The sequence below is a fragment of the Apis laboriosa genome, unplaced genomic scaffold (assembly GCF_014066325.1).
Source record: "Apis laboriosa isolate Shangri-la unplaced genomic scaffold, ASM1406632v1 scaffold157_cov153, whole genome shotgun sequence".
Taxonomy (NCBI): domain Eukaryota; kingdom Metazoa; phylum Arthropoda; class Insecta; order Hymenoptera; family Apidae; genus Apis; species Apis laboriosa.
This window is the reverse complement of record NW_025222075.1, coordinates 86,652-112,437: the sequence shown is the minus strand read 5'-3', so window position 1 is coordinate 112,437 and position 25,786 is coordinate 86,652. Positions and strand designations below refer to the sequence as shown.

General features: G+C 35.5%; 1 protein-coding gene across 2 annotated transcripts in view; it reads left to right on the top strand.

The window, feature by feature from the left end:
* The window catches only part of LOC122710817 (semaphorin-2A), a 545,106-nt gene that overhangs the window by 460,878 nt on the left and 58,442 nt on the right, over nucleotides 1–25,786 (top strand). For both annotated transcript variants that reach the window (XM_043928957.1, XM_043928955.1), the window contains one exon: nucleotides 10,517–10,592. In XM_043928957.1, the coding sequence (XP_043784892.1) occupies nucleotides 10,517–10,592 (76 nt within the window). The remainder of the gene's footprint in view (nucleotides 1–10,516; nucleotides 10,593–25,786) is intronic.

Below are 25,786 nucleotides of genomic sequence, written 5' to 3'. Positions count from 1 at the left end.
GAAGGGATTATCCTTTTAAGAAAAAAAAAAGGAATAAATTTTAATTTTTGTGCATTGAAACTATTATTTAAGGCGATATCAATATTATTAGATTGCAATAGTTTTGTAATTTTCTTAAAATAATTGACATTTAACATGAAAAATTAAATATTAATTATTTAATTGAAAAACAGAATTTATTATTTATTATTTAAAAAATTCAATTTATACCATTAGATTTTCATCAATCAAATGTAAAATTCATATTCTATCATAATGTCTATATCCATTAAATATGTTATATACAAACAATACAGATTCAATTGAAGAAGAAAAGAAAAACATGTGAATTATTTTTCAAACAATTTGGCATTCTTTTTTTATAGAAATACATAACAATAAAAGATTTATAAAAATTTCAGTTGTTGTAACTGATTAGAAACAATACTATATCATTCTATAAAAATCGGAACATTCTGAGTTTGAAATATTACGTGACGACGCTTTTAATGAAAAATATTCGCGCGGTAAATTCGCCGATCGATCACAGAGAATGATCAATCTAACAAGTGACATTTTCTATCTGACACTAGAATAAAGAAAACATAAAAATAACATCTTTTTTCGATATAAATTAAGTTCCTTTCAAACGTTGTGATAAACTACCCTCTATCTTCTCGTCGAGCATTCCAAGATCGACTTGCAAAAAAAAAAAAAAAAAAAGAATTCGTTTCCTGCAAAAAATGAAAAGAAATTAGACGTCACGAAATACACGGGAGCTTAAATGGAACTTAATTAGAGAATTGGAAGCAAGAAGCACTTTTTCCACGGTGAAAAAGGATACAGTTCTCGCGTTGCAACAAAATGCAACTAAGAGCACGTCGCATCGTATCGCGATTTAATTGGAGCAGAATTAATGTTCACCGCGGCTAAATGTAAATGAAGAAAACGCAAATAAAGTCAAATCGTCTTTCTTTCTTTTTTTTTTTTTTCCTCCTTTTATTTCGGCAGGCATCTTTGGAAGATATTGAGTGATTCGTCGTTAAATCACTTATAAAATATTTACTTGTTAAAATATAAATTTTGAATTTCTGATAAATGTTATAATGTCTGACAAATTTAATAAAACGTGAAATTTAAATGTATGCAAATATATTATTAATTTTAATGAATTTCCATATACTTGATCTATCTCAGTTTTATATTATTTATATTACATTCAAATCAATGTATTAATGGCAACTATTTTTGAGTTGTATTGCAATCAATTGCCTCCATTTCTCTCGCTGAAAAAAAAAAGAATAAAAATAAAATCGAACCATTCTTCATTACATCCAAAAATCAATTCTTCTGTATAATAATAATATACAAATATAATACATCTCCAACTATATTCATCTTATTCCTTCCTTCTTTTAAAAGAACCAATAGTTCTAATCGAATAGTTACGAGCAAACATCTTCGATAAAGCATCATAAATTCATTCTATCATAAGAGATCGAAATAATTCAGACCGAGGGATTTAAATAACGATACAACTCGATTACGTGTCGACGATTTTCACGATTCTCCGCTGCCCTCCTCGCCATTAGGACAAAGCAAATTTGCGAGATTGCGTTTCCAACGAGCGCAGGGTTGCACACCTAGAAATGGATGGGTAAGGGTAGTCGCGGGATTAGACCCGTGGCTGTCTCCACAAGCGGAGCGAGACGGAGGGGAAGGGGGAGAATAAGGGTGGTTCGAGAGACGACTCGAAGAAGCAGGAAGAACGAAGATGGCTGTAAAGAGGCGAGTTCCATCCGTGGGCCACGCGACGGATGGGTCGAAGTTTTAAATGACTTCGGTATTAAAACTTTGATGGCATTTGTCAGTTTCTCGGGGCTTCGCGAATTGTTTCGCAACTCTTAAGCCATTTTAAAGCGCCATTATTGACTGGTCGTTTCATGCCGGCCTCTGCTGTCTTGCCCGTTTCAGACATCCGAAAATCCGCTTCCTCTTCCAGCGTTTTTCTTTTCTGTTCATTCTTTTTTTGTTGAATCGATACGAGAGAGAATTGCTTAGACGGTTTTCTTCGATGGATCGATGTTTTGTTGGACGTTCGATAGTGGTGTTAATTGATAAGCAATTAAACTTATTGCACAATTGTGGAGAAATTGAATTTTGAAGAGTGGAAAATTTGTTTCGGAATTTAGATGTATGAGAAATGTGTTAATGAGTTAGTCTAAGAATTAAATATTTCTTAGATATTATTGTGTAATAATAATATTTTTGCTGTTACTTTCTGAAAAGTAATTTAGAGAATTATTAATAATTATTTGAAGTAATATTTATTAATTTAAAATAATTAATATTTCAATTATTACGGTTTTTTTGAAAGATTCATTTAATTAAAAAATATTACAAACAAGTAAAAACTGCAAAAGATTTCGAATGGAATATCTAAAACTTCAAAATTTAAGAAGATAAAGATAAAAGTCTTACCTAAAAATAAGTTTGAGTTACCTTGATAAATTTCAATGAAGTTTCTTGACAAATTTTTCTATGGCTCATTGTAACTTGAAATTTAGCCATGAACTTTCTGGTAGATTAAAGAGAATTGTAAGATGTATGCATCGAAAGTATGTATACGAGGATTTCTCTTTCAAAGGAAGACCAAACTTTTATCATGAAAAAATTTATAAAATTTAAATTAAAATTATTAACATTAATACTAATTAAATATACCGAATTCATGATACAAAATTATTATTTACAATCAGATTTTTTCACAAGCATTTCCACTTTATATTCTGAAGTACATAATACTAAAAAAAAAAAAAAAAAATATTTGCCCATCATTGCACATATCTATCATGAATTCATATTCTAATTAATTATATCCACATGAATTATATTTTGTATATCTCTTATTCAACAACATTTTTATATGTTCACAAAAATTCAACGATACCATGAAATATACAATTTGATAAAAAAAAGGAATACTTCATTGGAAAAATAGATTAAATGCAAATATTTTCAATAATCACGTATGTGTGTATAAATTTCCAAAATCATCGATATTCTTCTTTTTTTCAATAATATTATGTACAATTTTATTGATATCGAAAAAATATCTCTCCTATTGATCAAACGAGAAATAATAAAAATGTAACAATCGCTATAACAGTACCATTTAGTTGTCCTATCCTCCACAGCCAAGAGACATGTTCCTTTCCACCATCGTTGCACTGCAAACTGTGTCTGCCACTGTCTGTGACATTCGAGATGGCAATCCTCCTGAGTAGTTCCTCGCTTCGAGTCAAGGTGGACTTGTACGAGGAACTTCTTCCCAGGCTTTAAACAGCAAGAAAGCGCATTAAGGATAATTGCCGGGTTACGTCAATTTTTTGTTTCTCTTTTATTCTGCTTCGGATGCAGCTACCTGTAGGCGAAATAATTGAACAAGGATTTTAGAAATATACTGCTCTTCCCTTCTTGTTGGAGGAGTTGATAAGTGATACAAACGAGCGACGTTATTTTAATTCTTTTTTTTTCCATGGATTGAAATTCGTTCTAGTAATTTCTTAAATAACTCAATTTAATAAATTCTCACTGCTTTTTCTTAAATATACAAAAAATTCAATTTTCCAGCGATTATTATGCCATATTTACTGTTCAAACGATTATCCAAGAAACAATTGTTACACAAATGGTTGTTACTCGCATCAAAAAGTATTTCAAAGTGTAAGATCTATTCACATCTTTGGTTACCCTGAAACAAATGAAACAGAACATGTTAATAACAATTTGAAATAAGTGCACAAAATATCCAAAGCTCGGATTCGAGAAGAAATCAACGCCTCGAATCTGAAGAAATGACGATAGACAAGGACAATTATCGCGATGACAAACAAGCACAATAGGCGCGATTAAAGGTTGAAAAGGTAAGGGTGACGATATGGGGGAAGGGATGGAAAAAAGAAGGTACAATGGGAAGGAAACGAAGGCGGAGGGCAAAGTAGCGAAGGATTAATTCCAAAGATTTACAGCACGGCTCAACCATTATCGCGTTTCGTCGGCTGGATAAGAGTTTGCCCTCAGGGCTTTTAATTCCTCCGCAGACGCCGCACCTTATTCTCTCACTTTTTTTTCTCTTTTCTTTTTTCTTCTTCTTCTTCTTCTTCTCTTTTTTTTTTTTTTTTTTTTTTTTTTACGCCCCTTCTTTTTCGACACTTGCCACAGCCTTAACCCCTTAACCGCCTTAATGCGGTACGCGTCGCTTCCGGCCTGGTGTGTCTGACACTTAATTAGAACCGTTGTGCATGAAAACGGCCGTGCTCAAAGTGCGTTTCCCGCGAGGAAATTCTGTCAGGTAACCGCGAGAAAATCCATCCACCGTAACAATCTACGGAAATATCTTTCGAGCCGAGATTGACGTTCGATCCGTTGCACACGGATCGAGCAAATCGTTGAACGTCTGTTTTCGATAAAACATCAAAAAAAAAAAAAAATGGTGCGCAATGGATTGTCATTGAAGAGCCATTAGATTGTCTTTCGATATGTTTTGTCGTAGAAATAAGTATTTATTATTTATTATTATTTCGATCAATTAAGAAATTTATTTTAGAATTTTAATTTATTTATTTTAATTTATATATATTTTGTAGATAATGTGGATTTTTTTCGTATATAAATATGCAAGTCTTTCATCTTGGAATTTTTATTGATATTATTTTTCTTTTGTAATTTAGAAATAATGAGAGATACTTTGGATAATATAGTTTCTTCTTTTTTTTTTTCTTGTTTTTGCTTGAACGAATTGTATCAATTTGCACGAACGAAGAATAATAATGTTGAGATTAAAATTTTTCAATTTTACGATCCTCCGGTTTAATGTTCGATACTTTATCTCGCATAGATATTGAAGCGAGGATTTCCGTGCAGTGTTATAAACCATAAAAATCCGAAAGAATATTCGAGAGGTTCTGCAGTTCACGGAAAAAGTCATAACATCAGGGATATCGTAATATAACTCAAACCAAAGAAATAAAAAGAGTGAAACACGAAATCACTTAAGATCTCGTGAATCGTGGGGCCGCTTCAAGAGCGAGATGTGCCAATGAAATCCTCAAACCAAGATCCAGGTTGGTAAGCGTCAGTTTTACGAGCTATACCTACAAACCTTACAGACAATTTTAAGTCTACATTTTTCTCAATTCTGAACGACTTTATTCAAGTAGCAATTTCTTTTATCAATTGTATCTGGATGTATTCTCGTTGAACGTTCTTATTGAAAAACTTTTTACTATTGATTTATTTGAGAAAGATTTGGCGAAAAGATTTCTAGAAGATCAAAATTTCTTATTTTACAATAAAATTATAATATATAGTATTTTAAGAAGTATGCACTAAAATTAATTATTTAAAAATCCAATATCTCTAATAAGATGATATGAAACAATTTTCTATGGAAATTCAATTTATAGAAATATTTACGTTTCAGTTTGTAAATATTTCTTCCATAAAAATTCATAAACAATTGAAAGAAGTTTATAATATATGAATAAACAATAAATATATAAGGATATTCAAACTAGATTTTCATCTCATCAAATTGAATTTTTAGACAAAAGAAATCTTTGAACTCAAAAAATGATAGTATAAATGCAAAAATTCTTTGAAGAGTTGTACCTAAAAATTGTATTCTCAGTAACTTATAATTATATTTTTTGCTTATTATGCTATTAATTCTGTAGATTAGATCTGTAGAATTCAATAGCTATAGATATCAAAAATAATTCTTTTACATCATATACATATTTCGCTTATTAATCAAACAAATTATCCATTAAAAATAATAAATTCCAATTTCTAATCGCCCCTTCTATTTGCATGTAATATTTGTTTATTTCCTGACATGTTTCGTCTCCGTTTCCCGTTCCTCCAGTTTCTATTTCTCCACGATTCTCCCCTTTAACCGCAAAATGGTACGGATCTCCCTAACATCGACGGAGTTTTGGTTTGACAGGTAGTCTAAGCGGCTGACATAACCTCACCACCAAACGCAACCATGGAACCGGTCCACGACTGGTTTCGGGCGAACTGCGGCGACTTCGCAGCCGAGCACACGCAGAATTTGAATAATCCTGATTCAAAATTATATCACGTACGACGAAATTGCGATGATTACCGAAACTTGAGAATTCCCAGAGAATTCACATTTCGCTGGACGCGTCGTCGGACGTTTGCAACCTAACCCGACCTAACCTAGCCTAACCTAACCTAGCGACAATCACGAACAACGAACGAAGCATTCTCGAAATCTTTTGTAGAAAACTTCACGCGAAATTATACGCTTCTTTGTCCTATATCTCGTAACCATAATTTTTTCGTCGTCATTCTTTTTTTCAAAAAGAAAAAGAGAGAGAGAGAGAGAGAGNAGAGAGAGAGAGAGAGAGAGACTCATTAGCCACGAAAGCAGTCCAATTTTTAGCCTCGCGAATCCCTTCCTTTTGTCCTTTTGTTTCGAAATATTTCGGATGTCCCATTTATCCGCCTACACACGCGTACGTTTTTGTAATTATCGCGAAACTGGGTTGAACACCATTGCCACGAAATAATTTCTATAAACGTACCCTTTAGTTCACCGTGTCTCGCGTGAAGTTGCGCAAAAATTATTCTCTAATTGGAGGAACGTTTCTGGCGAAATTTTTGACCATTCGACGCGAATTAAAAAAAAAAGTTATGTTTACGAATATGCATTTTTGTAACTGCACGCGGGCAACCACGAATTTATCTTGACTCAAAAATGCGAGAGTTGAAACGCTTGAGTTTTACAAATTTTAATTTTCAAGTTATTATTAATATTGGAATTTTATGTGTACCATCGAATTTCATACTTTTTAATTAATAAGAATAATTCTTGTACGTACTATTATTTGAACATATTAAATTTTTACATCCCGTGGAATAATTTATCTTTAAATTCAAACTTAGTGAAAAAATTTCCACGAGATTTTGCAATTATCATCTAGAAATCAATTTTCTTTTTCGTCATGACGAAGGAAAAAAAGGAAAAGAAGAAAGAAATTAAAATACCTCCAAATTATTCCAAAAGTTTCAAATCACAATAAGCTCGTTTATCTTATACGTCTAGGATTCTGATGCTTAATAGCACAAGTTATCAGCAGTCTTTCTGATTGAATTGGCGTGGCGTCTTCCCGACTGATCCGTTCCTGACAAAAACACCCTATGATTCTTCGCTTCCTCTGGACGAAATGGAAAAAGATGTAAAACATGGACGTTTTCGCTGTCGAACGATTTCGACGATTTCACGGATTGCCGCTTTCATAGATCTCGTCGATGCGTATATTCGAACGAATACGAACACAATTTTCGATCGTGTCATCCTCGTTCGACGTATCATCGTTGTTGATTCGCTTTCTTTATCCGTCACGAAGGAAGATCAGATTGATGGCGAGTATCAATTCTAACGTCATTGCTATACACTGCTTCGCCTTGATTCGTATACATCAAAGCATAAATCGTTCTGCGAAATGGAAAAAGATGTAACAAGGAGCTTCCTTCCTTTTCGAGATGTTTTCACATTATAGATTATCAAAGTGTATTTGTTGGTTATCCATCTTGTTGGAGAATTTTATTTTTTTGATCGATTTAATCTTTTGGCCGAGAAAATTTATTCTTTGTATATTATTATTTATTCGGTTTCCGTGTAATATTTGTATTAACAAGAACTATTGATCTGTAATTTGCAAGTTAAGTTCTGTATTTTACAGAAGAATTTCACATATTGTAAGAAATAATGGTATTTTAACACGTAAAATAACAAAATTTTATTTTTACTATTTTATACACAACTAATTAAGTATCTCCCTTCCTTATTAGTTTTTCATAAATATTTATAAGTATTTAATATTATTAATGACATAGAAATCCCACGTTTAAATATTATAAAAGAAGAATCATATTAATTATATAATATATTAAGAATTATGCATACGCTTACGTAAGATAATGATAATATATAATGATTTTCTTTTGATTTCACAAAAGATAAAATAAAAAGAATATAAAAAATATAAAAAATATAAAATAGTACGAACCAAAATGGAACAACAGTATCTATTATGTAATATGAATCCTCGAATCCAAAAGAAATTATATCAATCCTCGCGATACAATTAAACGTTAAAAGAAACGTTTTTTCTTTCTTTTTCTCCAGAAATTCGTAAGAATACAGTTTCTCCCGCGTAATAGAAACTTCGTTCCACTCCTTGTATCTTTGTAGATCGAATTTACTACGACCCGTAGAATTTGATCTGTCGTTTTGCGATCTACTTAAAGATAAATCTTCCTTCGTACCTATAACCTGAGAAAAAAAGAAAAAAAAAAAAAAAAAAAACATTGGTTTCGTTTCACTTTCTCCTACAATTTTTTTTTCTCTCTCTCTTCTGCACTCCAACCATAAAACCTTGCTATTAACGTCGATTTGTAACCTCTTACGCAAGGGAATTTATCTTTAACTCCAAAACTATCTTAATTCAAAACAATTGCGTTTTCGATTTATTCTCGTGGCATTATATTACATATGAGAATCAAAACTTGAAGGCCGTGCATTGTTTTAAAATAATATTTTTAAAATAGCACGTATTCCTTAACAATCGATTCGAGAACCATGACTCGTAATTTTGCAAATTAAATATTAACAAACCTAAGATTAATTTCATCAATATCAAGAATCTTGTTTAAGATTATTAGTGGGAATTGAATTCGTGAATGTTTCGTGATGAAATTATTGCAGATTTTATTGTTGATCTCAACTTCAAACTATTATTCTTTTAAATTATGAAAATATCTTCTCTGTTCTGCATAACTTTCTATTAAACGACCTTTTAATCAGTAAATAATTTTTATTACGAAATAAAAAATTTCGATAACATTGATAATAATAACAGCAACTTTGATTATTTTATTTTATTTTATTTTCCAAAGTCTTCTGATCGATAAAAATTCTATGAATTCTGTCTATGATATATTTCTTCCAAGTGTCATTTGTATGTCTGCTCAGTATTATTTCCAGTTAATGAGTATTCTAAAATAGGGGATTAAATCAGAACTTAACATTCTTATCGTGATTCGGTATAAAATGAAGTAAGACGATATGATTTAACAAGACAATATGAAGTATTTCGGTATGGCTGTCAGGAATAAATGAGTAAATGGACGTCATAGTGTGAAAGAGATTATTTGTGAATGTTTCATCGATAAAAATGAGAGCTATTTTCTTGCGCGAGAAACGTTGGCTTTATAAATGACGTGAAATATATATCCATGAATTATTTATTCGTGGGATTTTTATCTGATCTGGCTTCTGTGGTGTACATTTACGGTAATTATTTATTGGAGGAAGTAATTTATATTGGACTATACATAGAAGTTTGAAATAAATTATCGGCACCAATCGATAGTGCAACTGAATGATCGAATGAGGCTCGTTATCAATAAATAATACGTTCTTGTACTATTTTACGAATTGTATGAAATGCATAAGTGTTTTAACTTCATTATAATAATTATGATTAAGATTAATAATCCACGAGAAAGGATTTTTCTTTTTAATTTCGTTTCTTCGATTTTATTAATGATTTCAAACGTGTCTCATTATTTTTGATGAATTATTTACATTTTTATTAACGTTTATATAAATGAATTCTAAATTATAATAACTATAATAAGTATAATTGTAATTAATTTACAAATTGAAATTACGTACGTTCATTCATTAAATTATTTGCAATATGTATTGCAACGTACGCACGTTGAATATATAATATTTTTCTAAAAAAACTGCTTCTATTTTTCGTGAAATTTTTCTTTGATACAATACCTGCTCTATATAGTATTATGTTTCTTGAATATCACTATCCTGATAAAGTTTCAAGATTTTGGAAACTTTTCACACTCGGGGACGAGCATAATCCTTGCTCGACTATACTAACTCTTGGAGTTAGACTCGACAGATAATACCCTAACACGCGACATCATCTGGATACTAGGAAAATGGAAGTTCAGGAACGAGTATAAAACTAAAGGATAATCAGGAGAGTCTCTGAGATGATTAAAAGTGATGATTAGAAAAGGATGTCAGAATATAACGAAAAACATTGAAACAAATATTTGATAATTCGTACAATACACGAAATTATATAATTATCAAATTATCATTAATCAAAAAATTGATGAAAAAATTAATTTCGATATTAAAGAAGCACATTAAAAAACGACATTTAAAATCGACTAGAAAATATATAAAAATCTTTTTATTCGATTTTTAATCAATCTGTTGGTGAAAAATTTCTTCCAATAATAAACAGATACTCGAAACATTAAAACTCAAGAATATTTTAAATTCTATACTCTATATCTATCTATATAAACTACTATACAATACAAATAGAAATATTCTTCCCTCAATATATCCCTCAATATATCCCTCAATAATCATCTCATTCGACAATTTCACAATCTGTTCCAGAAGAAAAGAGTGGCGAGGCTGATACATACCCCAAGATCTTGCCACCCCATCGAAGGGGAGGAGGCAGAGCTTCCAGGTAAGTACCGTGCAACTTATCGTCGGAGGAAACGTAGTCTAGGGACAGTAGTTGGGGGTGGAACGTTGGAGGCTGGCTGCCGGGCCTGTATAACTTCGAACTTGGTTATGGAGTTGGTTGAATTATGTGTCACGTAGCTAGTCGCGCGCGAACAAGCCAACCCCAAATAGGCTGGGGAACCCTGTTCGATGCGCTGGTCCGCGAACCAGTGTGTGTGTGCGCGACACCCCCCTCTATATAGGCTGTTGGGAACGATATTATCTACGTACACCCGTCTAAATCGGTGTGAGTGCGCGTTTAACATCCACATGTATCTTGCGAATTCATCTTTCGTCCTATTTATTATACAAGTAGAGTCAATCACCCGCTGATTGGAAGTGATAAGATTGTTTACAAGCGCGAAATATTTTTATTTTTTTCATTCCATGATGGTTGATGATTTGTTTGCGAGACGATTGTGGAATATCATCTTGATTTTTAAAATGGTGATAGATTTTCGCGAATAATTTTCAAACAGGAATTTTTCTTAAAGTTTAATCAAGATCGTTGGATTAATTTCTTTGTAAAAGGTGTGCTTAAAGCGTCGCTCGAGTCGAATTTATTTTATCTTGGAAGAAAGTAGAAGAAAGAAAAAAAATTTATTCCGTCGTCCAATTATTATTCTGCTCAACCTGATACGTTCCACGCCTGCGTCTTTGTGCAGGCAAAGTATCCCGATACAGAGACGTAGGCTTGTTTGCGTGGCAAAGCGGCTGACAAAGTTGCAGGCCAACTTCTCTCCCGCGGTATTATACGAGAATTGATAATGCCAAAGTTGTTAATGCATTCTCGGATCACTGCGCCATTTATGGACCGTGGGAGGAAGGACCTCGCACCCCTTATTTCGTCGAGAACGTCCCTCCTTTCGCGCGAATCGAGCGGTGATTAATTTTAGAAAGTTTTCAAAACGAAAGTATATTTCTATATTATTAGAATTGGGTTATTAAAAATTGATAATCGTTAAATAATCGTGGTATAACGTTTCGAAAATATGAAAAGGAAATGTAAGAAATTTGATCGAAATCAAGTTATACTTATTTGAATTAGATTTATTTAGAAAAAGCGGATCACTAATAAATTGAAGAGATATATTATTATTCCATCATTTGTTACAATTTTTTAAACTCTATAGATCTTTGAGCGAGAGAGATTTTTAATCTCGTAAATTGATATAATCCCATATATCACGAAATAACGTGAATTCGATCAAAGTATGGAGTATTAACGGCGAAAGAAAACTGCTGACGTCGAGGAATCGGCGAGATCCTAGAATTTTCATTCGAACCACTCCACTTTTTCCGTTCTAAACGGAGTATCTCTATGCAAAGTTCACAGAAAATTTCGAGATAAGATCGACCTACGGCATTTCTTTCCTTCCCTCCCCCAAGTAATATTGGAAAATATTCGCGAAACGAAAAATTGAAAATTTAAAGGAGGAATTTTCGAAATTTAATTCGAGAGAAATTTCTATGGATAAATGGAAAAATATCGCGAAATTATGTATACACCATTTTAATACACAATGGTCAAACATCGAAACGATAAATACGTATTCACGAAAACAAGCTTTAATATTTTCTACTCGCACCGATTTTTAATACCGATACGTGAATCTTGATTTGCGTGTTCCATGCACACTCCGTGCAATTTCTGTTTTTTTTTCTTTTTTTTATTCTTTTTTTATTGTTATTTTTCATCGCGGTTTTCGCTAATTAAAAAATGTTATGAACACGCGTCGGCAATTTCCCCTTCCCCTCTCGTTACAGGTACATTTGTACACTTGTGTCTGTATACTTTGTTCTCGATGATGTCGCGTTTATACAACGCGGATGGAATTTATGTGGGTGGGGGGAGGGGCACGGTGTGCACTTTTATTATTAACGAAATAGACGGATCCGTTGATGGATCTGGCCGATGATATTGCTTGTTTCGTTCGTTTTTCAACGAATGAGGGACATCGTGACATCGTGTAACATTTAGAGACCGTGAAAACATCGATGCTGTATCAATTTGCTAATTAATAAAGCAAAAAAGCGCACGCGGAAGAGACCGTATCAATTATCACGACTGCGTTTCGCATCGTCAAATGTTGCGAACGTATGAATTTTAATATTTCTTTGTGTGTTTATTTCATTGAAACGAGATTTTCTCGTTCTAGTATTTTTCGACTCCATACTATAATATAATAATCGTAAGAATGTGTAACGATTTCTTTTTTCTTTAAATTTTTAACCTCGAATCAAAACGTTTTATTCACACGATTTCCAAACCCGATTATATTATACTAACGAGTGGATCGTATCTGTTAAATTTTAATTATAATCCACTTCAAACATTTAACATAATTAAAACACATCGTAATCAAATATTACAATTTTAAAATACAATCATTATCAAAATTACAAAATTAAAAAAATATTTATGAAAACAACAATTCATTTTCATAAACGTATCGAGGCTTATTCTATGGAACAATCATCGTTCCTTCAAAATCTATACCTGAAAATCACATCGATTAACAATACCTTTATTCCAAATAATATTTATGATCACCATTTTTATGTGTATATCCCATTTCGATGAGCCCGTTTTCCTCGAGAACGCTGAAACTGAATAAAAAATCAAATAAAGAAAAAAAAAAACAAAACAAAACACATAACAATAAGATGAAATACGTATCCACAACAAGGAGAAGGTGTTCAAGCCTGAAATAATAGTCGGAAACGACTTTGGCCGGATCGCGCGCGCTTCGATGCTCCTCAATGCCTGCCACCGCCACGTCCTAATTATTCTGGTAATTATTCTATCCATTATCATGCCGACAGAGGATCGATAAGGGAGGCCTCTCTCTCGGGATCGGTTTATGAGATAAAGTTGGGAAGGATGCGCCTTACGGAGTCACCACCATCCCCCCATCATCGATAATCTTCGATGGTGTGGGGCTGCACCCTGCCGCATCACTGCCACGGCTAAAGCCGGCCGCGGATTTTCGTATGACGATAGCTTCCCGCTCTAACGAGAATCCAATAATCCTCAATTCGGCTGGTTGATGCTCGGTAAATAGAAGTTTATTCGAAAAGCGCGGCGATGGATGCGAAGAATCCGCGGATAAATGCCGGCGGTTAACACGTCACGAGGTCGAGAAATTTTGTGGGAGAAAGGGAAAACAAAGGATTTCGAATCCTTTGTTTTTTTTTTAAATCTGAAACACATAGGAATTGTTGCTGTATTCCTCTACGAATCAATAATTATTTTTTTATTGGTAATTATTCTAGAAATAATTGATGACAAAAGTTGAACGAATTCAGAATGATTGGGAAATTTATGATAATGGATTAATGATAAGCCATTTTTATTATGGCAAATCGATCTATTATTGAATCTATTTTTATTAAGTTAATTTCAAAGTACGTGTTAAAAACTTAAAAATTATCGTTAATATTAAATTTTATTATTTTTTAGAACCCATCGATTAATTTTGTATAAAGTTGATTATAGAAAAAAATTATGAATGTGAGAGAAAAGGAAAAAGAAAAGAGATAAGGCTAAATTTCTCTCGCCTCTACAACTTTAATCCAATATTATTTATCTTTAGACATCACAAAGGACAGAAAACTCTCAGGAGCGGTTCTATACCGCTTTATAAAAATTCTCGTAGGAAATTAATTTCACCCAAGGTACTTTGTAGATAGACGCACGGTTAATTTAAGAGAAGATTTTAGTCTCCTCCACGTTGTACACCTTGGTTTAAGGTTGCCTTTAACCGACACGTTTCAGGAACAACAAAAAAAGCCTCCCGATACTTCAGATAATTTCACAGCTCCCGGTTACGTCGAAGTAAACCTTTTTCTCGAAGCGGAGCATGCACAAAACCAAAAAAAAAAAAAAGAAAGAAAGAAAGGAAAGAAAAAAAAAAGGACCGGAATACGAAACGTTGCCCCGGTTAGCGTTTCTTTTCCCGCCGCAATCGTAAAAAATACGGTTACTATGTGCACGGACGGAAAATAAAAATAAAAAAGACCGGAGAAAAAGAAGAACAAGAGGGGAGGGGGGAAGAAGAAAAACCAAAGATAGGTAGAATCGATAACCTCGATGAATAACCGGACCTAACTATTGGCTCGCCAAATTACACTTAATTTTCGACCGAACGAACAATTTGCCTTCCTTTCCTTCCTCGCCGAAAAACAAATCATCCGAGTTGCCGAAACCAGCATTTTTCCCTCTCTGCTTCGTGTCGTAATTACTTATCAACCACTAAGACAGTCCCGCAGTTGTCGTTGTAATGGTATTTTCCTTTCTCTTTTTCATCCCTCTCTTCTGCTCCTTTCCTTCTTCCTTTCTTTTCTTTTTCTTTTTCGACGTGGAGCAGCCAGAGTGTCAGAGGGTCGTCGACGAATTTCAACGATTTATTCCATATTATGTAAATGGCGGGTCGAGGGGTCACCGGAGGAAGAAGTGAAAAGAAAAGGAGGAAGGAGGAGGGAGGGGAGGGGGAAGACAGAAGGGAAGGTAGAAAGGGTGATCCGAGCGAGTGTGGACCGCAGTTTCTTTCATCTTCGGATATTAATTTCACGGTGGAAGAAAAGGGAGAGAGCGAACGAGACGATTCGAAGAGGGAGAAGAAAGCGACGTAATCCAATTTACAAAATGTCTCTCTCTCTCTCTCTCTCTTTCTCTCACTTTCTTTCTAGAGCTTTGTCTGGATACCCAGGACCAAAGATCTTCCCTTCCTCGTGTCCTCCAGAAAGAACGGCGTGAGAACCACTTCTCCCACAGGATGTCCCGTCCCTTTTCTAAAACCATCGTTCGAAGGACTCGAAAAGGTACGAGCGGAATGGTTCCCTCGTCGTGTCTCGAGTAGGGCGTTTATACTTATTAGACTTGACGCGATTTTTTGATAATCAGGGGGAGGGGAGCACGGTTGAGAAATTTGAGAAATATATCTCTTCTTTCTTCCGAGTCGCTGTCTCTTCTGTATCGTGTCTCTCCTGGTTGTATATAATATCGTATCATCGTAGGGGAGATGCGCAGGTTGGATATGAAATGACTGATGGATGCATCGTAAAATTTCGTTTCGGTACGTTATTCTTAAATAATGGGCGAATTTAGGGGTGAATTTGATGAAATAAAGTGTAGAAATATTCGCCGATTCGATATTCGAAGAGAAAAATTTACTTATTTTATATATCGTAAATCTGTATAAATTTTAAAAGCATCGAATAGATTTCTCCTGTTCAAGTTCAATATTTTATAATATTGATATTTCACTTCTTCTTCCTTTGGAATTATAAAGTCTCGTATCCCTAAATTCACCCCGTACAAGATTACACACTTTTCGCTCAGGGTCAAAGAGAGCGAGACACGATTATTAGATTAGAAATCCCTTAAGAATCAAAATCCCTTTTTAAAAAAAAAAAGAACCTTATTTTCCTCGACTCATACTCATACTCTCTCACGCAAAAATCTCCTCGACACTACTCCTACTTTTAGATCAAACTTTTTAGATTTCGTTCCAATCCCTCTTCATGAAACGATCCCGAATTCACGACCACGAGCAGCATCGGGACAATTTCCCTTTCCCCCCCCCCCCTCCCCCCGACTTTTCTTCTAATTCCACAGGCGCAATACCCATTCGAGTCGCCTCTCGCCCCGAATATCGCCCCGAAAACTTTCAACCGATGGTGTAAACATCGGTAGGAATACGGCGGGGCACCCTTCTCTTCGCTGGAAATACCATTACGGCTCCTTCCCCGTCTCGTTTCTCCGTCTCGCGCCCGTCCCGCACAATCTTTCGTCCCCGTCTCCGGGGCGAAAAGCCGCGGGTAATATTACAAGCCATAGTGGTAACCCTAGCCGGCGTGCACTTAGACCCGGCTGGTATAACCCTCTTCCTCCTTAAATGCCACGGGATCCCTTTAGGAAAAGTATTCGTGATGGCATTACTTGGCCGGACCTTCGAGTGAAAAACCTTCTCCCCTGCGTAAGAACCGCCTCGCAGTGCGTAAGTAGATTTGGTGCGCTCGCTGTGAAATAACGCGGCCCAATTCATTCGATTAGCCGGGGAAGAAGTTGCGTGTCCTAATGCGCGCTGTCTTGAGAGTCGCTGTCGGAAACGATATTCCTCCGGTAAAGGGATTTGCCCTGCTCTGAGAGTGGAGAGGGGCACGATGATGGGCGAGGAAGGTTTCGTTCGTGAGAATGATCGTTGTTGAATTTAAGGAAAAAGGAAAACTTGAGTTTTATAAATATATTCGTAAATTGGATCGTGTAGGATTTGGAGAGGAAATTATTTGTGGGATAATGTAGGATATTATTATTGTTAGTTTTATTATAGCAATATTATTATAGCAATGGATCATTGTATGATGAAAAGGCGCGAGACAAAATTAAAAAGTCAAAATACATTCGAGAGGAGACTGTGAAGCCTCTTTTCGAGATACAAGAATTTAAAGTTTTTGTAATAATTAAGGGGGTATATATGGACAAGAATCATCCTTTTCTTTACATGATGATATTTCAGGAAGTATCGAGATGAATAAAAAAGCATTCTATAGGGCAAGATTTTGTACTTCTAACGATCGTTCATTCGTCGATTAAAACTCACCATCTTCGGAATTATATCTGTTTAAAGTTTTTCTAATTTCAATAAAATTTAATCGAGATGAATTACGTGATATTAAAATTTCTTTATCTTTATCAACAATAACGAATCTATTGGATCTAAAGATTATTTCAAATTCATTATTCATAATCCTATCACAGAGTTACTATTAATTACTTTATATTTTACAGAAACAAGAATTTCAGTAAGGATTTTCTATTCGAAAACAAAAGTTTCGACCAATATATCGAAGTTGTAACGACATTTCCTTACCGAACCTTTTTAGCTTGTATTTTATCGGCAAACCTCTTGCGTTTCTTTTCCTTTCAAAGCGAGCAAGAAACAAAAAAGAAACTCCCTCATCAAAGATTCGCGGTCTCGTTTTAAATTTGATGCGCTTCTTTTCTTCCCCCATTCTTCGAGAAACTCTGGAAAAGAAGAACATAATTCCGAGCCGTATTTTATTTTAAAAAGACAGAGGTGTTTGTCGTCCACCTCTCTCAACAGGAACAGAAGCTTTCCCGGATCTCGGATAATAAGATGAACATTGAAATACGCATGAACCACCTTCAAAGGGTTGGTCTCGCCCGGGATTCTGTATCTTTCCGACGTGGAGAACCGTAATTACCCTCAAATGACACCCGTTAAGCGCAAACATTTAACCCAGGGAAGCGCGACGAAAGACATTAAAACAAATCCACTTCCAGATAATGCGGAAATTTCAGTGAGATAGACGCCAGTTCAAGGATCCGATTGGAATTTCATCTCACCCCCCTCGACTTGCATACAATAAGATATTACGAGAAAAGATAGGGAGGAAGGAAAGAAAATAATTGAAGTAATAAGACTCCAAAAGTATCACAATTCAATATTTATACATATTTTCGAATTTTGGCAATAATCGAAATCGTTTCAATTTAAAAAATTCAAATATTAATCTCCAACGATTCGAGTGTTTGTCGAAGACAAACGGGATTGTACAATATTTCGAAAGAGGAACAACAACTAAATACAGATTAACGAATTGTAATACGTACAACTGTAAGCAATCGAAAGTTTTCCGAGAGGATTGTTAGAATGAGGGGAGGGGGAAAGTATCCAACGGATAATTAAGCGGTTACGGGGGAGGTTACGATGAAACCTCATCTCGGTTCAGGTTCGTTCTTCAAACGTAAGTACCTCGCTCACGAAACCTCATTTTGTTTCTCCTCCTCTTTTGTTCCTCCTTTAACCACGCCGGTGACTATTATAATACCATTACCACGATGCACCGCGCTTTTTCCCCTTCGTTTTTTTCTTTTTTTTTTTTTTTTTTTTATTTCTTCCTTTCCCATCCGGATCTGAACTCATGCACCCTCTCCGTCCTCTTTTCCACCTCTTTTCCAGAAAGAACTTCGATAGCCGAGCAAGCTGCACTATTAACGCACGTAAACCGCAAACTATGGTTCTTGTAAGCGTGAGAAAAAGCTAGTTCTCGCCACTCGTGAAAACTCTTTCCTACCGGTCGACGATAAATTTCGTCACCGCTTCTTCCATTCCAGCAACCACTGACCCGGTTTCGGGCCAGTGGTATCCGGTTGCGAGAAGAGCGGTACAAATAACGGAGGTAAACGTCACTTGGAAACGACGTTTCGTTGCTTTATAAATGGTAATTGCGTTGAAACGTCCTCTCGAAACGATCGAAAGATTGCCACTTGCAATGGAAATTGTCGTGGCGTTTTCTGCAGTTACAGTTATTGTTAATGCTTGATATTTACGGAGATTGTTATTCGATTCGTTGTTGTAGGTTGGATAGGAATGCTTTTATCGCGATCGAATTCCTTTCTAATTAACTTTGTTTACACGTTGTTCGAAAATTGAGTTAGAAATTTTTTTTTAAAGATTATTATTATTATAGAATCGAGAGAAGATTCTGGAAATTTGTTAATTCAAATTGAATAAATGATCGAACAAAGGTAATTTTTTTTGATACATGATGATTTGAAATTGGTTGGCACGAGTTTTCATTTTCAGAATATGCGCGAATCATTTACAGCCAATTTTTAATTCCTCTGTCGCTAGAATCTCATTTGGCAAAGTAGTTCCTAAGTGCATTTAGCAGAATCTTTACTCAGACAGCTAATTGAAGCAGTCAAGCAGAGAATATGCTTTCTGCAGTACTCGATTAACCTTTAAAACAGTTTCTTAGGAACTTGCACGGCATCGTTTAGACGTGGCACGAGTTCCCTTCGCCAACTATATTTCTCCGCACTGCGTGAATAAAGGATACGGGAAGAAGAAATTATATTTCCATAAATGCTCGCCTGGGACAAGGGCAAAGTTTCGCGAATAACGTTTGTTGCTTTAATATTAAAAGCATTTCTTGATATATCAAAACATTACCCAAGCATTTTATAAATAAATACACGGATATAAATTCCAAGAGAATTATTTTTATCGATCGTTGACACAAATTTTCTAATCTAAACGTGAAATAGTAATGAATATTTAAGTCAAACGACAGTTTGAATTTAAAACGTGTGAAATGTTGTGTTAAATTACTCGATGATCCATCTATGGAAACCACCTGGAACAAACATTTCAATAAATGAATATCGATAAAATTAAAAAAGAAGAAAGGCAGAAGATCAATATTCCATCAAACTTTAGAATTTTCTTTCGTTGTTTCAAATGTTATTACGCTCCAACGAAGTGAAAAAACTAAAGCATGGTGTAATTTTTATCTAGCAACAAGATTAATAATTAACCTCGAACGATTCGTACTTCGAGAATTTCGCAAAATCATGGAAATGTATAGGAGCTGTCCTTTTCGATTGCATGTGACGCATTCGTTGGGAGCCTTGCTTGTTACGGTGAGTGAAAATCTCGCCGAAGGTAGAATGTTGTGGTTGTTTGGTACCGTTATCCACGGGTAAACGGTTGTTCTTTACCTTCCAATTGCACAGGAAACGAATGCCTTCTAGGATGGGACGTACTGTAAATATCAGTTTGTCTTGACTAAGCACCGACCGGTTGGTCGTTACGAGGGATTTACGACCCATTCTGGAGACCAAACTGACGTAACATAAGCATTAATGTTCGGTGAACAATTACACCGAATGTCATTGGGTCATGGTTGTGTTTCTCCACCAGAAAGGAGAAACAAGTTTCGACTTCCTTTCGAATAAACGACGTACTTCCTTTTTTTTCAGCTTAAATGGAATTATTGTGGAAAAGAACTCGTTATTCGTGGAAAGAATTAGAATTATTAATTTAATATTTGTATAGGAATAAAATTTTATTACCTAAAATCTCTGTGATATAGGTTTTGTAAAAAAAATTGTCGAACTTACTTATTTTTCTTCAGACAATCAGAATATATCGACGAAGATGTATAAATATAAATTTGTTATGATCTCGTAAGTAATATAGATCAATTAGTTGGTCAGAGAAACATTTTGGATCACTATAATAATATAAGAAAATCGAGCAAACGGCCTAATGAGTAGAAAAGAACAGTGATGATCAGACCGTGTGTTATAAGCATAGTAAGAAAGTAGTGTTGGCCTGTTGTGGCCGGGCAAGTGAAGTAATGAAGATACAGACAGAAATAAAACGATTGTATGATAAGAAATAATTGAAATAATTGAATAAAATGATGAACCCATGCCTGAGATACAATATGCCCATAATTAAAACGAAAATTGGAAATTAAAAATAAATAAAAATTATATTAATATATCAACACTTTTATAATTAAACTTTTTATTTAACGCTTTCTTCTAACTTGAAACATTTCATTTTGTATATCTTATTAGGGAGGAAAATTTCTGTATATTCACGCAAGTAAAATCAAACTTTTTTACTGTAATAATATAGTCGAGAGAAATATATCGGCAAAGTATACTCTTCCCTTATCCCCACGTGCAATAATGTTTTTTCGATCATGTCGATCTCGTGTTCTGCCGCTGTTATGCTCATGGAAGCCTGCACACTTATCTAAAATATATTTTACGCTCGACTATATACGCTTGAACGTATACTGCGAACGAAAGAGAGAGTTTCTCGTTGAAGAAACAGAGAAGAGAGAGGAAACGAAAAAAATATCAGAGAATAAAAACAAATCAATCAGGGAAATCAGAATAGATAGAAGTGAAAAATATATATATGTAATAAGAAGAAAAGAGAGAATAAAAGGAAAGGAGGACAGTGGAATAAAAAAAATAAGATTCCTCCCACTATCGCTTATATTTCATTTCCTCGAGCTATTGGCATTTCTCGATCGTGTACCCATAGGTATAGTAAAAGTTGGTTTACGATCGAATCACGCGACCTAGAATCGGAGGAGGACTCGTAAAAGTGCATCGATTTCTTCGAGGATCGGCAAGAAGAAGGCAAATGAGGGCTCAGAGAGGAAATGGGATTTACGTCCAGGAAGATTGATTTCAAGATGTGGGGAAGTGGTGTTCGCCATTTACTTGTACGGCTTAACGAAACGCGTCCCGTCGCGTCCTGTCTACAAAACTTACTCGAGAAAATGGCGGATTCCGGAAGAGACATAAAATATTTCATGTTTTCGCGGTTTTTACATCCGTACGAGATGATATTTTAAAAATATCATAATAAAGAAACTTCGACTAACTTTCTAAAATAAAAATTTTCCTCATCTATTTTTATTCATAACTATTAAGATTGCACTTGTACAAAGACTACATTTGATATTTATACATTGTTAAAAAATCTTCCAAGATAAGTTACATCTCTTTCAACTAAGCTAGCTTCGTTGAAAATAAATCAATCAACATTTCTCTAATCAGACAATTATTTCTGACCAACACATCATCTTCGATCTTTTCCTTGACCAGACGAAAACGACACGAAACACTACTAAACATGTCAAAGTAACGCGTACTCGTTTGCGCCATTACAAGCCACGGACAAGCCACGAAACACGAAGCGTCAGCGAGGGTACGTTAATACGGTGGTCCTCGGAAACTAGCGCGCCGAATTTCACACGTGTGAATCACGTTCCTCTCATCCCTCGTACTTTTCCAAGAGCGAAGCTCGAATCGGTGTATAATATCGAGTGAAAAATACGACCGGTTTCTGGCTAAGAATAAAACAGTATCGAACGTGTACCATCGTTTCCACGAACAAGGAAATAGGAAATGGTATAACGAGTCGAAATTATATACGAGAAAAGAACACGAGTGGACTCGTAGAAAAAAGAGAAAAAAGGTTATGCATGATTTTACGGTGGATCGTAAGTGAAACGCGCGTATCTCGTCCCGTTATGCACGTATGACGGGCCAACTTTCGCCTCTGAGCACTCGAGCGCACAGAATTTACATGTCCGCGAAATCACTAACTCGTGCAACCGAGCTACCGGTCGCCCATTGTGCGCGCGTTACGTCTTTACCCCAGTTTGCGAACAGACGCTGTCGTAATCCACCAGCTACGCTGGTTTATCGTGAAATTTCCGAATTACGCGGCCGCGTACACACGTACGCGTTGTACAAGATTCGACGGCGCGGCTTTCGAGGCACGAATGAAATTTACGCGGTTTCTGGGACGCGAAACTTGCGGGGTTGGAAGGGTGGTTGGCTGATGATCCCGTTCGAACAGAGACAACAGAGTTTTCATAACGCGTATTGGAGAGATGAGAAGGAATATTCACGATTTTTAAGACACTTCGTGGCATGATATATATAGTGAGATATATTCGTATCTCATTTGATCGTGATAAAATTTAACACTTCAAAAAAATAATTTTTAAATATCACATATACGATAATATATTTGTGATATTACTAGTCTCACATAATCTTATTAATAAAGAGAATACACTATACTTAAGACCGATAAAATCTTCTTCACAATTAAAACTCTACTGAACGAGATTATATCCAACTTGGATAAATATAATAATATTACATCGTGATAAAATTTAACACTTCAAGAAAATAATTTTTAAATACCATATATACGATAATATATTGGATCTTTGTGATATTACTAGTCTCAATAATTCTTCTAAAGAGAATACACCATACGTAAGACCGAAACAAATCTTCTTCACAATTAAAACTCTACTGAATTCTACTGAATGAGATTATATCCAACTTGGATAAATATAATAATATTACATCGTGATAAAATTTAACACTTCAAGAAAATAATTTTTAAATACCATATATATACGATAATATATTGGATCTTTGTGATATTACTACTCAATAATTCTTCTAAAGAGAATACACCATACGTAAGACCGATAAACAAATCTTCTTCACAATTAAAACTCTACTGAGATTATATCCAACTTGGATAAACAGGATATCCATAACAGACATATACCTCTCTCCAATCATCATAACGACATCACTCCTCCCCCATCCCTCCGAAATCTACGCCATCAAAGGGAACCGGTTAATCTACAGTGCGTGGATGAAAATTCATGAGGCAAGTAGCGGCAGGAACGAGGAGCTTCGGTTTCTTCGAACCGAAATGTATTTCGGAGAGTGCACGGTAAATATCCACGGGACCCTTTTAGTTCGGCAAACGCGTGTTAACGGAGAATTAGATAGACAGATGGATAGACACCAGAAAGAAAGAGAGAGAGAGAGAGAGTAAAGCTTTAACGTTGGATATATAATCATGGCTGAAAGTCGGTTTGCTTCATAATCGGCCAGTTACACGGGGAATTACGCGTCGTCGTGGCGGCTCGCGACTTTAATCCAAGGAGAGACTCGTCTCCGCGGAAGTGGAGTCCACGGGGGAGGAGAGGTGAGTGGATAAAAGGAGGGGAGAGTTAAAGGGGTGGCGGAGAGGGAGAGAGGGAGAAGATGGGGGTTGCGGCGGCAACGTAACAGCCGGGGCAACCTTTCCTTTCCTTTCCTTTCCTTTCCTTTCCTTTCCTTTCCTTTCCTTTCCTCTCCTTTCCTTCCTTCGACGTGCTGTCTCCGCATTAAATATGCATGCCCGAGTTGACTGCGTCCTGCGGGAAATGGAGATTTTATTACTACGGGTACAACCTAATGTCTCGTGCAACTTTGAATTACCGTTGCAGGACGGGGCCACGCTTAAGCGCCTCGTAAACGTTATTACCGGTATGGAACAACGAGACCCCCCTCCCCGTTGTTTCGTGTAATCATATGCTTTGATAGAGATAGAAGGAGGGGCAGGGTAAATAGATTTTAGGAGGTGACGAAGTTGCATTATTGGTATTAATGTTTTATAACTGGTTTCGTGTGTTCTCTGTTAGAAAGGGGAGGAAAATGAAAATATATATATGTCGTATTATTCCTTATGCTTCACGAATATATAATTGAATTTTACAAATTTTCCAAATTTGAGGTAAAATTGTCAATGAAAAATTTATATTATATCGAGGGATAAAAGTTTGTACTCTTACTCTACTTTCTATTGCTTTTTCTGTTCTACTATAAACTATAATTACACGAATTTCCCTCTACAAATATTGTCCACGAATATATTATCTTTAAATTTATTAAGCCAACCCCTCCCAATTCTAAAATTTCCTCGCTATAGGAAATTATATTTCCACGAAAAATTTCCAACATTTTATCAACCTTCCGCCCCTGTTGCGATATCGTTCTTATCGCCATATCGCTTATTCGAAAACTTTCGAATCCCCCCGCCAAAGGTTCATATGATAATACCAGCGTAGGGGATGCGATTCGTACGAAATCAGCCCTCATTATTCGACGAAACGCGTTAATATGCGGCCAGCTGCGCGTGTCCGTGTCCACGGAACAATGGGTGTTCCGGGTAATACAAACAGCCCGCCTGTTGTCAACGGTTAAAAGTGTAACAAAACTACGGCAATGACACCGGATGATAGCGGCGATGACGCGTTCATTATCCGTGATCCGAGCGGATTGACTGGGGGGAGGCCTATCGCCGCCACTCACTCGATAAACGCGGCGAAGTGATAGAGTTAATTCGGTGTTATCGAAATGCAATTTATGCGCGGCCGATTTGATTTAGCCGCGCGGAGGACCCGATATCGCGTTGAACGCGCGCTTGTATCTCTTTCGGATCATCCGTATCGTTGATTCTTCAGCCGACCAGCCGGCCAGCACATCGATTCCAATTAATTGATTTATGAAATCTTGCCACGCGATGGGACGTGAATCGGCGAGATACGAGCGGGGGTAGAATGGATCACGAGGATTCCCTAATATCTCTCGAAGCTTGGCTTATCGCTTGATGCATGGCTTGGAATTTTGGAAATGTACGGCTTCTTTCGAAAGTATTTGAAAAGAAATGAGTATAGTATTTTTCGTGTCGGTCGTCAGAAAATTAAGTTTAGTGTCGGTCGAATGTTGTGTAAAGAATTAATGAATATTCTAAAATAATTTGATATATTAAAAATTAATTTTGGTTATTAAGTTGGATAAAATGGATAAAATTTCAAAAAATTCTCGAAATTGCAAAATATTTCGCACGTTTATCAATGTTTGCTCGTATACAACCTCATACGTGACCTCGAAAGGTTTACTTGAAACGTTACCACGCACGATCTCTTTTTCCCAGAAAAACGAATATCTCC